Source organism: Monodelphis domestica, chromosome 1 (genome assembly GCF_027887165.1).
Source record: "Monodelphis domestica isolate mMonDom1 chromosome 1, mMonDom1.pri, whole genome shotgun sequence".
Classification (NCBI taxonomy): domain Eukaryota; kingdom Metazoa; phylum Chordata; class Mammalia; order Didelphimorphia; family Didelphidae; genus Monodelphis; species Monodelphis domestica.
This window is the reverse complement of record NC_077227.1, coordinates 63,483,607-63,499,220: the sequence shown is the minus strand read 5'-3', so window position 1 is coordinate 63,499,220 and position 15,614 is coordinate 63,483,607. Positions and strand designations below refer to the sequence as shown.

Below are 15,614 nucleotides of genomic sequence, written 5' to 3'. Positions count from 1 at the left end.
AACCTCACTCTCTTCACTAAAAATAAGGACAATATTTACCTATCCACAAACCTGTGGCACTTCTCTTATTAAACATATTGAGTTTACAATATAACAGCAACATGATCTTACAAAAATCTCTGAGATAATAGTCATCATCATCCTCATCTCTTTTAGGACCCTGTGAGGTAGTATATTCAGGTCTGATGACTTGAACTCATTAAGGGCAACTAGATGTTCCTTTGCCATATCCTCAACTTCTCTTTTGTTTCCACTTTGCATTAGCGATTTTTATTCTGTTGTTTTCATTCCAAAGACATACTTCTTAGCATAAAAATCATGAGGAAAATAAAAATTAAATATAACTGCTTCCTCTCCATCAGTCATTATCATTGCCCAATTCATCTCAAGCAATGACTCTGTCTCTTCTTTGATCTCCCTATTTGTTGTGGTTGTTCAGTCACATCAGCCTCTTCATGACCCCATCTTAGGTTTTCTTGGCAAACATCCTGGAGCCATTTTCTATTTCCTTCTCCAGCTCATTTTACAGATGGGGGAATTGAGGCAAACAGGGTTAAGGGACTTGCCCTGGGTCACACAACTAGTAAATATCTGAGACCAGATTTGAATGCGAGAAGATGAATCTTCCTGGCTCCAGCTCTGGCACTCTATCCACTGTGGCACCTAACTACCTGATCTGCCTATTGGTTCCTAAATTAAAGGAGGCCCTTTATATTCTTCTGTATTCTCTGTTTTCCAATTTTAGATAAGAGCCAAGGAGTACTGTATTCTAATCTGTGATCCAGGAACCCAATCACTATCAGACACCATCTTTGTTTTTTTCATTTGCCATTTTTTTCTTTTCATGGATTTTTATTGCTAGGTTTTCTTTTTATATTGTCTAGAGTTGTCTCCCATATCCCTCTCCCTCTTATTTCCTGGATAAAATGAATTATGTATATATAATATTCATGTACATATTAATTGATAATTATGACAAATAATATATTATAGATAACAATTTTCAAAAATAAAAGAGGAGAAAGAGAAAAATCAATAAAGAATATAGTATACTCTAAAAATCTGACCTCATATGATGCGATGTCTCACACTTGTGGACTACACCACCCTGAACTCCAAGACCATCTTCTTAAATATTTCTCATATCTTCCCTTCTCTTCTGAGAGGTCTTTAACTTTGATAAATATATCATGTGAACAACAAGTGTGTGCCTTACAGTTTCTTGCCTTGGAAAGCTAAGGATGCCTTTTAATGCCTTCCAAGTGGCTGCTGACAGTATCAATTTTGTCCTTATGAATCATCAGAAGTGGGTAGGAGTGTCGATTTTGAGAAACCTCAACAGGCTGTCTGTCATAGTCCAGATAGATACATATCCAAGGGAAACCACAGCCATCTCTAGGAATGTGACAGGTTGACAAGCATGGATATCTCTCAGCAGAGTCATCTCTTTTTATCACAAGTACTTACCTCTTCTTTCTTTGATCATGTCCAGGTGAACTCTCTCCTGGGAGCATCTTCTGAATCCACACTATCATTCTTTTGAACTTAAGAAACTGTTTCCTTTCTATACTGTCCATTACTTCCCTCTATAAGGAAAGGGAAGGGAGGGAAAGGAATATTCATTTATTAAGTGCCTAATATGTGCCAGACATTGTGCTAAGAAAGTGCTTTAGAAATCATTTATTTGATATTCATAACCTTTTGAGGTAGGTGCTGTTATTCTTCTTTTATAGATGGGTAAACTGAAGCTTACAGAGGATAAATGACTTAGCCAGTCACACATGTGTCTAGGGCTGGATTTAAAATTAGGTTTTTCTGACTTCAGAACCAGCATTCTATCCACTATACCACCTAGCTACCTCAGGGACAATTAGGCAGCACAGAAGAGAGCCTCCAAGTATTTCTTCTTCTTCTTTTCCTTCACTGAGTCACATTTCCTCTACTTTCCACCATAAAAGGCAGTATGGTACAGTGGAAATAATGCTAGATTGAGAGTCAGGGATCTGGTTTTGAATCCTATTTTTCTACTTATTTTCTATATATTCTCGGAGAGGGTAATTAAAATCTCTAGGCCTCAGGTTTCTAATCTGTAATATGAGGATGAGATTGGGGTTGTGGAGTTATGACATAAAGGATATTCAGGATTTCTCCCATCTCTAAATCTTTGATTCCATAATTTGGAGCAGAATTCCTCTTTAGATTCTTTTTCTTCATTATTGCCTCTTAAGAGAAAGACCATCATTTGTTTGTTTTTAAACCATTGCCTTATATCTTGGAATTAATACTAAGTATCACCAGTTCTAAGGTAGAAGAGCAGTAAGAACTAGGCAGCTGGGTGTTAAGTGACTTCCCCAGGGTCACATAGCTAGGAAGTGTCTGAAAATAGATTTGAACTCGGGACCTCCAGTCTGCAGGTCTGGTGTTCTATCCACTGAGAATGTCCATGTCCATTCTTTTTTTTGCAAGGGGGGGAGGGGTTGGAAACTTCCTTTTTTTTTTTTTAAGGAATATGCCATTCTCTTTAAGAACCTGGAAAGTGGGTAGAAATGCCTTCTGCCCTCTCACCTTTTCTGCTCTGAGAGAGACCAACTTGACTTTGTTCTTACATAGCTCTTTCTTCCCTCTGGCAAAAACATAAATGTTTTTGCTTTCATCACTTTCATCAGATCACTATAAAATCTCTTGTTGCATTCCAGACACACCAGCAATGTCAATCCTTTGTCATTCCTGTTAATAGCTCTTGTGACTAATTCAAGGCCAACAAGCTTGTTTGGCATACCTATTAGGGCTGGCATTCATGTTGTAGGGGCTCTGAGTGAAGCCTTATATTTACTGATTTAAAGAAGGCTTCCTGCCTTTTTTCCTGATATGACTACTTTGTTCAGTTACCTTTGATGGGCAATTAGCATGTTTCTGCCAAGCCCTTATACAAACAGAAGCCACTTAGCCATATTCAAAGAGAAAGTTGAAGCAGAAACTCAATTATCAGTGGGAAGAAGATAGAACAGAGGGAGGTAATTAGGTTTAAACAAATAAAGCATACCAGCAGATTTGAAACAATACTTTGCCAGTTCTCTGGCCTTAAGTCCCTGTTAACTATAAGGTCTATCCTATTCATTAGATGTGTGACTTGTGTGCCAGTGAGACAAGAAATACAACCATCACTAAAGACTCAAAAATGAATATCACACAGAGGGCAAAGAAGACTTTGGGCATAGTGGCTCTGAACAGACTACAATCTATAACCTATAAGGAGCTTCTGAAGGCAAAATTAGAAGACTAGTGAGGAAATGGATAATCAAAAACCACTGGCTGGTCATTTGGAAAGGGTGAAGAATGACAGGTGGAAAAATGGAGTATTCCATTGATCACTTCACCAAGTCAGTAACATTGGAGGATTCTTTATGGAGAACTTATTGAAGGACAATGGACAGAGTCCTACAAGTTGTATAGGAATGAGTGGGTTATGATCCCCATTTTTGGAGTAATTTTGATCAGGATTTAACTGCTCTGGGTCTCTGTTTCCTTTTCTGTAAAAAGTGGTTGGATTAGTTGTTATCTAACACTGAATTCTATGATATGAGAAGTAGTATGCCGTGGGGATCCAGTGCTAAAGATCTAAAGCTCCTTCCATATCTAACCAGAGCACAGGGTGGAAAAATTGCTGGCTCTGGAGACAGAAGACCTGGGTTATTCAAACCCCACCTCTGATGATTAATACCTGTATGGCCTTAGTTAAATCACTTATCTTCCCTTGGCTTCATTTTCTTTATCTGCAAAAGGAGGGAGTTGAACTAGATTGCCTCTGAGATCCTTTCCAGCTCCAGATCTATAATCTTATTGTTCCACTTTCCTAGGTTTATTTCACACATTTTACAAATGAGCCAAACTGGGTGGTATAATGGATAGTGTACTAAACTTTGAAGCAGGATTTAATGATGGTCTTCCTGACTTTAGCATCTATAGATATATCCTAGGAAAGTAATTTAACTGCTTCTGTCCCTCATTTTCCTTATCTGTAAAATTCTAGGATAACTTGAATGGTCTCTTCACTTCCTTCCAGCTCTAAATCTATGTTCTTATTCTCTGACTTCATCCCAGCTTCTCATACATTTATACAAATCATTCCCCTATTACTAGGATATATTTCCTTTTCATCCATGCCTTTTGAAGTCTCCTTTCAAAGCTGAGCTCAAGTGCCACCTTCTTCCATGAAGCTTTCCCTAATCACCCTTTGCCTGTCATCAACTAAAATGTGTTTTCTCCTTCCATAAATTTTAATGTCTTTCTTTATGCTATTCTACTTCATTTTATATATGTATGTATGTATAATACATACATGTATAATAACCAGGAGTATATTGTAAATGTGTAACAACTGCTTCTCTGAAGAAATTTTCTCTACATTGCATTTTCTTCATCGCTTTCTTATATCTTCATATCCAAATAAACAATAAAGCAAGCCTTCTTTTGGAACTTTTGGGGATATCCAAGATGTAAAACAGCATATAGAAAATCTAATGATCAACTCTCCTGCTTTGGTTCCTGCTTCCTTTAGCCCACCTTTGGTTGTATTACAGTAGATTACAATAGATTACAGGCTCCATGAGGGAATGAATATTTCCTTTTTTATCCCTAGCTTATGGGGAAGCAGGATGCCTTATACTTTTTGTAATTTCATCCATGTAGGAAATTCCTGGTGAGGAATCTCCCTCTAGCAAAGCAGATGGGTAGCTTTTCTTCTTATATTTTGACAGTTATTGAGGCACTGAAAATGTAAGTGACACTCCCCAGGCTTGCACAGATAATCTGTGTCAGAGGGCACACTGGGACTCAGGTCATTTCAAATCCAAATCCAGCTTTCTTTCTATCTACTACAGAAGCTCTCGTTCACCTTGCACACTACTATATGTAGGTGCTTATTAAGTGTTTGTTAAATTGAAGTAAATGAAAGGTGTACTGGCTGTGGTTACTGAGTCAGGAGTGGGGGAGGTTACATCAGGCTCCAAAAGGCCTGGGGATGAGATAATGAGAGTAAAAAACAATATTACTTAGAGGCGTGGGTGGGGAGGGAATGTGTCAGATGTTTGGCTGCAGGGAACATACTACCTATGTATTTAGTGCAAAGAACTGGGCTCACTCCTCCTAGAGTCCAGCTATAGTATGAAAGATACCAGTGGCTTCAGTGTCTGGTCTGATGTTGGTATCAAAGTTAGGGTAACCTTTGTACAGAGCAGAGGCAATGCAGTAAACCACCTGGAAGGCAAGGAAGGCAGATAAGAGCACTCTTTCTGAGGAATAAGAACGGAAGTCTTGAGGCTCACAGGTTCCTTGTGAAGGGTTTCCCTTGTTCCTCCATGGTCCCTCTGCTCTAGAAGAGGAAAAGCTTTCCCTAGCCTTTATTTCCTCTGGACTAGAAACATCTGAGGGAGAGGTAAGGACGGATACACTCTAGAGAAGCAGAAATGTGTTGAGGGAGGAGGTGGGGCTTGAGCCAAGCTGTGGGTGCACTTGGACTTGGTTCAGTGAAGGATGACATTTTGAGATACTGGCAGAAGGAAGGGGTGAGTATGCCTACTAGAAAACACTCTCAAGGTGAGGAGAGGCAGGAAAAAAAGGATAAGAATCCTTTCTCCTTAATGGAGAGAGTCTGGCATGGAGAAATTGGGGATGGAGGGATGAAGCCTGGACTCTCCATTAAATTCAAAATGCTATTTGGGCCATAAGATCTGAAGGAAACAAGAGGATGTGAAATGGAAATTTCCCTCCAGCTTTGGACAAGCCTGAGGCAACCTTTAGGCTCAAGGTTCCTAGGTACAGTTGTGGGGAATTCATCTTATCCCAGGACTACAAGTCCTGGGGTTTTCTTTACCATAGACAGCCCTAGATCAAAGCACAGAAAGCGCTCTCTCTCTCTCTCTCTCTCTCTCTCTCTCTCTCTCTCTCTCTCTCTCTCTCTCTCTCTCTCTCTCTCTCTCTCTCTCTCTCTCTCTCTCTCTCTCTCTCTCTCTCTCTCTCTCTCTCTCTCTCTCTCTCTCTCTCTCTCTCTCTCTCTCTCTCTCCCCCCTCTCTATCTCCTCCCCCCCCCCACTTTTCCTGATGATGGTTCTTGAGCCATATAAGGAAAGTGGAAATGTCCTTTATTCTTTAAGGGGATGGGGCGAGGGGAGGCTCATGGGAGCTGCCTAACCTGATGCACAGGTTCCGGTTGCCAAAAAGGGGAGAGAAAATCTGGGCTCCCCCAGCTTCCCTCCCCCAGCATCATTATCAGCAGCAGCATCCCCACCAAGCGGAGGCATGTGCCTGCAGCCCACGGACCCCACAGAGCTCTGCTAGGGCTGCTTTTGAATCAGGCAGCCCTCCCCTCAGCCAACCACAGGCCTGGGCAGGACCTGACGTCAGCTTCGGGCTCTCTGTTCTCTAGCCTAAAGAGCCTGGGGCACTTCAGAGCCGAGCTGGCGGGAAGCAGAGAAGGCAGGCAGACAAGCAGAAGGAAAGGCAGAAGAACCATCACAACAAACAAGGAGAAAGAACCTGGGTTGGGATGGAATGAGGGGAAGATTCTGGCCAGCTGGAGCTGGGGGAACACTTTGCTGACAGCCTAAAGCTAGCTCCCTCTTTGTCCCCCATCGCCACTCAGAGTTTCTTGCTGCCTGATCCCAGGCTTTTATGTACATACTGCAGAAGACAATGAGGGTAAGTTTTCTTCTCCTTTGGGGCACTAGGCACTGAGTCTAAGTTAAGGGGGCTGGGGTTTTGGCTAAAGGCACACTCTAGGTGTGGAAGCCTCCCAAGGAAAACAAAAAGATGGGGGCAGCCAGAGATCCTTCTGATCTTTCTAAAAATCTACGCACAGCTCAGGATGGATTTCCCCTGGTGTTTGGTCAGGGAGAGAATGAAGCAGTAAGAGGCAGAATTTTCCTGAAAAAGACCTTGGCTCAAAGGCACACCTGCTTCTTTGACATTTGAAGATGTTGCCCTTTTTGCTCTGCCTGCTTAGAGAATCCTAGGATCCTAGAATTAGGGTTGGAAGGGAGGGAACCTTGGAGGCCAACTACTGTGATACTCTGACCCTCGGTTTTCTCATCTGGAAAATGCAAGCGGCTGAGTGAATTAGCCATGGTTATAGGTAATACTGTTTCAAGAGTGAACCCCTGGAATCCAAATCCAGCATTCTATCCAATAGTCTGCTGCCCTCAGTCCAGGAGAATCAGCCTGGGTCAAGAAGGAGTGTTACAGGTGGACAGAGCTTTTATTTCCTGGTCAGATGGACCTGTTGGGGTGCTGGGAGCTCAGGAGGTCAGCCAGAGCAGCTGGTCTGAACAGAATGAGGGAGAATCTGAAGTTAGTGGGGAGAGAGAATCCTGCTCTATTCAGTGTTTGGGACAGAGGGAATTTATTCAATCCCAGGCAGGGATGCTTAGGTTCTTGATTTAAAATATGTGTATATATTTTGATAACCATATTTCATTGTAGTTTTCCTTTGTGATCCTATGTACAGTATTTTATTTTATGCATTTTAAAAATCTGATTCTGAGAAGGATTTCCAAGGCTTGGGATTCATAGACTGCCAAAGGAGCATATGACACAAAAAAAGATTAAGAAATCCTAATCTTGGGCAGATCTGGTTAAATTCAAGTGTGTTCATTTACATGTCTCTTTACTTGGGGATGAAGCAAATAGAAGTATACACTTAAGTAAAAGGTAACCATGAAAATGAACCTTTTTTTTCCATGAATCCAGAAAGGACTCCTTTTTGGTGGCTGGTTTGGAGGAGGGAAAATCTACCAGTGAGCAAGGAGTTAAGTAGGAAAGGGGACAGGAGTGATGAAATAGGCAGTGTATGCCCTAGAAAGCCACCGTTTATAGTAACAGATGCAGTATTCTCTGGGCTGGGAGAGAAGAGTTTTTGTTTGTTTGCTTCCAAGAATATAGTCACCAGAGTCACATTAGTATGTTGACAGTGTTATTTGTGTTTTGCGTTTTCTCTGGGAAGCCCCATGCTCAGTAAACCCTAGGGGCTTCTAACTCCTAGTTGACTGGGACCCCTGGGACCTGCAGGATTGAGAGACAGGCACAGACTCTTCCACCTCCTCTCACCCTCCACTTTGTTGCTCCTCCTTCCAGATTCCAGCCAGAGCAAATGCCTAAGTTGTTCTGTTTAAAATTTCCAGGAAGCTGGGTTATTACCCAGTAATATCTGGGTAGCCTTGGACTGGACTTCATTAGCCTTGACTGCACCATTAGCACTCATTCATTTCCTGTCAGGGCTGATCATGAAACATTGGGTTAGCCTACAATGTGGTGGTGGATTTGGATTAATGACCGTGTGAGCCCTAATTACAGCACAATTACTCAAGAGTCAAGGAGTATGTGTCTAGGTCTCCTGTCCTAACAGTGGACCTAATGCCACACGTGGCCCATGGAGACAGACACACCTGTGTTAATACAACAAGGAAGTACTTAGCTCTTTTATTCTATTTCCTGCTCACATTCCACATCATTAGGTGGCATTTGCCACATTCTGTGCATTTTTATTTTACTCTGAAAGACTTCTTAGTCATGTTGTCTTTGAGTAAAAGCAGGCTGAGAAAGAAGTTCTCTAAAGGTGAAGATATTAGTACTTACCTGCTCTGCATGGTGACAAAGAGGAGAACCGTCAGCTGATGCCCCTGTACCCATGTCCATGGATTTACATCCATCTCTTTGCTTTAGGGGAGGTCTAGATGCCAGGAGATCTGAAAGCATTTGTTCTTTCCCCTCTTCCTACTCCCATGAAGCTGTTGAGGCAGGTGTTTAGGGGGATTGGACAGGAGAATCCTTTAATTTGTATTTCATGGCCTTGGCATTGACTCCCTATTTCCTATGTAGTTGTGCCCTTTTGATCTGAGTTTTCCTGATCAGAGCATGACTGGGCTAATGTGTGTGTACACTGACCAAGAAGCACAGAGGAACAGATTATCCTCATCTTTCTAAATGGGGGGGGGGGACTCACAAGGTAGCTTTCAGACCTTCTAGTATGCTGCTTAGATTGCTCTGACCCATCCATTCTTGTTTTAAAAAAAAATAGGAAGAAAAATAAAAACCCCCAGCCATTATCTTGGGGAATTTTCACATGGGTGGTTGCTATTATCATAGTTGTGTTTTTAAATGGTGAATTTCATACTTTTAATATTGATTTTTTAAACATTTAAATTAATTTAATTTAAATTAATTTAATGTTTAATGTTGATTGAAACTTCTGTGGAAGGTGAACCTTAAAACACCCACATGTATTTATTTTTGTGTGGTTTCCTCATATTTTTGACCAATCAGGGGGAAGATCACACTTAAGAAACTTTGAAAAAGAACCATGCCCCCTCTAGCCCACAAATAAATGGAGTCTACAATACTCCATTTTATCTTTCATTTCTGCGGAACTCTCCCCAGGGCCAGGGTTGGGGAGACACAACAGTCGGGTTCCACCACCAACCAGTTTCTGCCTTTTCTGAATCTGGTTACCCTAGAAGCAGGTAGGACTGGAATGGGAACAGGAATAAGTGTGGGCAGAGAGAATATTCATTCTCCGATGACCAATAAAAATATTGACAGCTCTGAACACTTTCATTGTTTTTCCAGGCAGAGGGACAGGGCTAGCAGAAGGCTCAGACTCAGATCCTGATGGTGTGCCTAATCTGTTGGGAGTTTTTTCCCCCCCCAACATTTACAGTCCTACCACACCTTTAAGCTCTTAGTTGGCAGGAGACATATAGTTGTTTATAAGCTCTTTAGAATCCAACATTTACAATCAGTAGGGGTGAAAAGTTACACCCATCAAGGGAGTCAGAAAGAAAAGGACAACAACACTTTAGGTGTCACTGTGCTAACCACATAGTAGGTAATCAACAACTAACTGTTGGATAAAATAATTGTCTAATGAGGTTTAAAGAGGACCTTAGCCTATGTAGAGGGCTGGTACACTGAATGAAGCCCTAGACTTGGCAGCAAGAAGACCTGGAGTCTGTATCCATCCCACTTCTGCTCTCTATCTGTCTTGTGGCCATGGGCAAATCACTCCAGTGGAATTGCCTGCGGGTGCATAAGGAGGAATAACCCAGGGCTGGATTGGTGGAAGGATTCCCATATCATGCTGAGGAAATCACTGACTGGCTGATGTCTTCCAAGATAGCCAGAGAAAAGCTACCAAGAAATGGACAGTGTCTGTGTTACTTAGAGTAACTCAAGCTCTGGCAAACTGAATTGCTTGCTGCCTTCTGGATTCATTCCATACCATCCTGACTCCATGCTTTTGTTGTTCCCTATAACTGGAATGGAATCAATTGTACACTCCCTTACCCTATCCATCCTTCTATTTAAGGTCCTTCCTGGTAGCTCCAGCTACTAATAGGAAGTGCCTTCTCCTCTGACTTCATATTTGTTTTGCATGAACCTGTATTTGTGCTTGTTGTCTTCCTGGTTCAAATGTAATCTCCTTGATCTTAAAAGGCTTGTCCAAATTTTGTCACTGAGCTTGACCCAGTGGCTGGCATATAGTAAGAAAATTTTAAAAATATTGATTTATTTGTTTGTTTGTTTGTTTCTTACATTTAATACTCGGGTAACTCTCTCCCTTCTTCTTAGAGAAGGCATCATTTGACAAAAAGCTATATGTATATATAAAACTATGTCTTGCTTATTTCTGTTTATCATTTCTTTCTCTGCGGGTGGATATACACAAGTCGTTCTTCAAAAAGTATTTCCGTTGCTGAATATAATGTTCTCTTGATTCTGCTCTTTTCACTCTTCAATATTTCCTGTAGGCCTTTCCATGTTTTTTTAATTAACCTGTTCATAATTTCTTAGGGTGCAATAGTATTCCATCACAATCACATGCCACAACTTGTCTAGCCATTCCCCAATTGAAGGGTATCCTCTGGATTTCCAGTTCTTTGCCACCACAAAGGGAGCTACTAAAATATTTTAAAACATAAAAGTTCATTTCCTTTTTCCTTGATCACCTACTTTAATAATTGTTGGTTGACAGATTCCCAAGGCACAGGTAGAAATTATTTATTTCATGCATAGGCAGATGGAAAAAATAATATGGCACAGACTCATTAAGATCCCTGAGGAGGTCAATAAGAAAGCTTGGTAGTTGGTTCTCCCAGTTTCCGGTGCCCTATCATCCCTTGAATACATTTTATATTAAGGATTTTGAGGAAACAACACTTGGTTTGGCAGTTAAGTTTCAGTTTTGATGGTTTTGCTGTTCGGGTCCAAGGACTGAACTCCATTTTTTTTAGATCACATGGGGCAAAGTAAATATGTATATTCTCATGGGGCAGCTTAAAGGAATAGACGAGACTATGGGATCTTCAAATATGTAATGAGTTCTGACCCATTACTAGTAGAATCCTCTCATTTGCTCCAACAATTCTGAATCTCCTGGATAGTGAACTTCATGAATTGAGTCAAGGAAACAACATGGTCTAGAAGAGGGGGTTGGAGAAGATGGGGGGGGGGAGCCTTGAAGGAAGATGGAACCCAAGTACATTGCTGAAATCCCAGCCTAGACGGTGGTGCCAGTGAAATTTAGAGCCCACTTTGTTTTCAGTTTTCTGCTCTTCACTTACCCTGGAGTCTTAACTGGAGAAGAGCCCACCAGGGCAAGCAAAGCTGAAACACCAGCTCAGCTTAGGGCTGTGGACAGCTCAATTTAGCCAGCCAGGTTGCCCCTTTTAACTTGGAAAAAAAAGAATACCTCCACTCTTTCCTCTGAGAAATGGGGCAAAAGGAAGGGGAAGGGCAGGATGAGGATGGCAAGCATCCCCACATACTGGAAAGGAGAGCAAAGGAGGCAGAGTGTGGTAGTGAATGGATCTATTGTCTATTCCATAAATGCCATATTTAGAATGCTATATTTATGCTCACATACAGAGGCGGGATTGGAGGCAGGGGCTGGGCACGTGCTGGTGAAATAAGAATGCCCAAGTTTTCATCCCCCTCTGACCCAGCCTAGCATGTGACTCTGAGCCTACCATCTTCCCCTTTCTGCGTTTCTATGGAAGCAAAGAAGGGTAAATTTCAATTTGATGAAAGGAGTCTTTTTTAATGATAAACATTAGAATCAGCTGCCTCTTTCTCACCAAAGGCCAAATGACCACTTGTCAGAGATCATGTAAAGGGGATTCTTCTTGGACTCAACGGCCTTGGAGGTCCCTTTCAATTTTGCAATTACATGAAGGTCCTCCTTGAACCCTGGCCCTGTGTTGCCTGTTTGAGTAGGGACTTCTAGTTTTCTGATCACATTGGCCTACCAAGAGTTCCCCAACTGAACACAAACAGGGTGTACTCAGTGGGTTCCATTAAGAGGAAATGCACTAGTAGCTTTCCAGGAAAATCCGACCCAAGGAAGCTTGCTAGGGTTTCTTTCTGTTGGGCTTTTCAAAGGAAAATAAACCACAGACATGAACTTGACCTGCCCCCCTCCCCCTGGGATTAGCCCTCCCTCTCAGGCGTGACAGATAGGGGCACATTCTGTCTACATCTGGTCTTGTGCTCAAAGAGTGGCAGTTATCACTTGCACAATAAACAGCAGAGGCCAGCGATCTCTCCCATGGCGCTGCTTGCACGGTCAATCTGCAGATTTCAAAGGCACTGAAGTCCCAGACTGTGGGGTTTTTAGCTTTAAAAAAATCCTGGGGAGGTAAGAAATTTACCAATTGTTTAAAATGTGAAAGGAGAAAAGGAGAGCCTAGCAGTTCCAAGAGAAAGAGAGAGAGAGACACAGAGAGAGAGAGAAACAGAGAGACAGAGACAGAGAGAGAGAGAGAGAGAGAGAGAGAGAGAGAGAGAGAGAGAGAGAGAGAGAGAGAGAGAGAACGAGAACTGGGATTTCACTTCAGCCACAAAGGCATCTTGTAGGTGGGTGGTGGATGGATATTTTCTTCCCTCTCTAGCCCTTCTGAGATCACTCAAATATGTAGCTTCTATACAATGCCCACATGCAGCCAACCTGAGGAGGAGGGAGCTCACATAAAGGGAGTCTTTGAGATGTCTGATGACCTCTTTCCCCCCTTCTCCCCCCATCTAGGAAACTATGCCCCAGACACCAATCTTCTCCAGTATGCTCGGGTCCAGTTGTAGCGGACAGGTGCAGCCAGACATGGGTGAGCGGAGTGGTGGAGACCTCGTTTTCCAGGATGGGAATCTGATCTCCGGATCCCTAGAAGCCTTGATTGAGCACCTAGTCCCCACCGTGGATTATTATCCAGATGTAAGTAGAGTGCTGGACAGGGGCAGGGGACAAGGGGTTGGGTTTCTATGTACTTGGCATGCCGGTCACTTTAGCAAAACCCAGCTTGAAGCTTTGCTTGAGTTTAATCACTCATCTGTTCCTAAAATACAGGTAGGTAGAACCTGGGCATCTTCTTGGGATTAACGAGGGTGCTGCTCAATCCTGTTATAAGGCAAAACTTAGAAAGAGACGGACATGGCTTTGGGGAACACTCCATGTTAAGATGAAGGTGAAACTGATTCCTAGCCAGGGCAGGAATCCCAGAGACCCATTCACATTAGAATTCTGGTACCACCTGGAGCTTTCCTTCAGCCAGCCCACCTGAGAGGCAGAAGCAAGTTCACCTTCCATAAAACCTCCTGAAGGGCCAGAACTCACTGGAGCAGCTCTGCTACTCAGCCCAAGAACAGCTGCCCCTTCTTGACTTCAGAAGCAATCCATGGAAGGAGGAGAGAAGCTTTTTGACCTAGAATGCTGGCGAGAGGTAGCTGGTGACCAAACAAAATGAACATACTCGCTTTGGCTCTACCTGTCCTCCAAGAGCTTAGAAGCTTTTAGAGCCCTAAAGGAGGCTCTCTTTGCCTCCATCTCTCCCCAATTATTAGCATTCTCCTTCCTACTTCCTGTGTCTATACTATTCTGTATATATGTCTATTTCCCAAGAGAGCATTGCATAGTGGGTAGAGATCTTGCATTGGAGACAAAAAGATCTGACTTCAAGTCCCACCCCTAGTGATCCTTGGCAAGTCATTTAACCCATGGAATGCTCCAGGTTACTCCCTAAGATTCTATTTCAGAGAAGGTATTGATCTGCATTGGTTGAAGGAGCTCCCTCATCCTGGATGCCCCTATACAGTGAAATTACAGATGCAGAGCCCAGCCCAGTGTCCAACACATAGTAGGAGATGCTCAGAAATGCTTACTGAATTTAATGGAAAGAGAACATTGAGGTACAAAGTTGTTGCCAGCCTAGTGATGGTGGTGTGTAACCACATGCCCAGATTATCTCCTCTAGCATTAAAGTTCTCCCTTTCTCATACATGAACTGGAAACTTCTTCTTTCTTCATTATTAATATTATTTTTAGCTGGGAATAGTGACTTCTTTGGAACTTATAAGATCCAGGATAAAAAAATACTACCTACATGTGTACACACACACACACACACACACACACACACACTCACACACACACACACACCTTTTACCTCACAGTGTCAGCTTATATCTATTCCTCCATTGCCAAAAAGGAAATCCTGATGGCACTGTGTAGTCCTTCCAGGTTCCTAAAGACCTTGAGTTTGATGGCTACCCTTGACAGAAATGAATTGGACTTTCCCCAAGTCCTTTGGGTTCTTTCCTTTTAAATCTGGGGGGATGTGGGACTAGTTTAATGATGGTGATCCTCACATGTGTGCCTCTTGCTGAGTCTCTTTCGAGACAGATTTGGAAAGAGCAGTGGTAGCCTTGAAGAGGAGAAGGAAGAATCAAGGCTAATTGAGAGAATGTAATTGAGGCTTCTGTGTTGCCCTTCCCCCTCTGTGACTACACTGGTTGCCATTACAAGTCTGGCTTCCCCTCTCTTTTCCCACATAGTTGAGAGTTTCTTGATACCAATTATCAGCCTTTTGTTAAATGATTCCTACAGTAGAATTTGTTTTCCTCTAATCAAACTTTGGCTGGCCTTCTCTTATGCTTAGGACACTGTCCTAGGTACTATGATGAAAACAAAAACATAAGACAGACTCCCTTCCTCAGGGATCATACTAGGTAGTTGAAGAGACAAAGCATATACGTATAAAAGGATAAATATGTAAGTGCTAATTACATATCAATATCTGCATGCATCTAGGTGGATAGAGCGCCAGGCCTGCATTCAGAAGGGCCTGAGTTCAAATCTAGATTCACTCACTTACTAGCTGTGTAACCCAAGCCAAGTTTGCCTCAGTTTCCTCATCTGTAAAATGAGTTGGAGAAAAATGGCAAACCACTCTAGTGTCTTTGACAAGAAAACTCCAAATGAGATAAAAAATTTGAATGCAACTGAAAAATCTGAAAAACATACATACACACTCATTTACACAACATATATATCCCCACACACAAATTGATTTCCCTGCATTTAGCCTCTCTCCTCTTTCTAAACTACCCTGTATGCACATCTGAAAAAACGCATTCCTGAAACCTAGATATATGATTTCAGAAACTCCATCCATCAATGTAGATTAGCACAGACTCTACAGGAAAGGGAACTACTATTTCTAAAATACCTACTGTGGGCTAGACAATGTACCAAATGTTTTATTGAAATATTCTCATTTGATCCTCACAACAACCCT

The 15,614-nt window shown here is 42.2% G+C and overlaps 1 protein-coding gene across 2 annotated transcripts in view; it reads left to right on the top strand.

Annotated features, from left to right (window-relative positions):
- RASGEF1A (RasGEF domain family member 1A) overlaps positions 1-15,614 on the top strand; it is a 333,690-nt gene that overhangs the window by 285,451 nt on the left and 32,625 nt on the right. Inside the window, exons 1-2 of one of the 2 annotated variants that reach the window (XM_001365016.5) lie at positions 6,313-6,696; positions 13,073-13,255. In XM_001365016.5, coding sequence (XP_001365053.2) covers positions 6,670-6,696; positions 13,073-13,255 — 210 coding nt within the window. In that variant the 5' untranslated portion in view covers positions 6,313-6,669. Of the gene's footprint in view, positions 1-6,312; positions 6,697-13,072; positions 13,256-15,614 lie in introns of those variants that run through there. The other variant, XM_007478488.3, reaches the window with a different exon arrangement.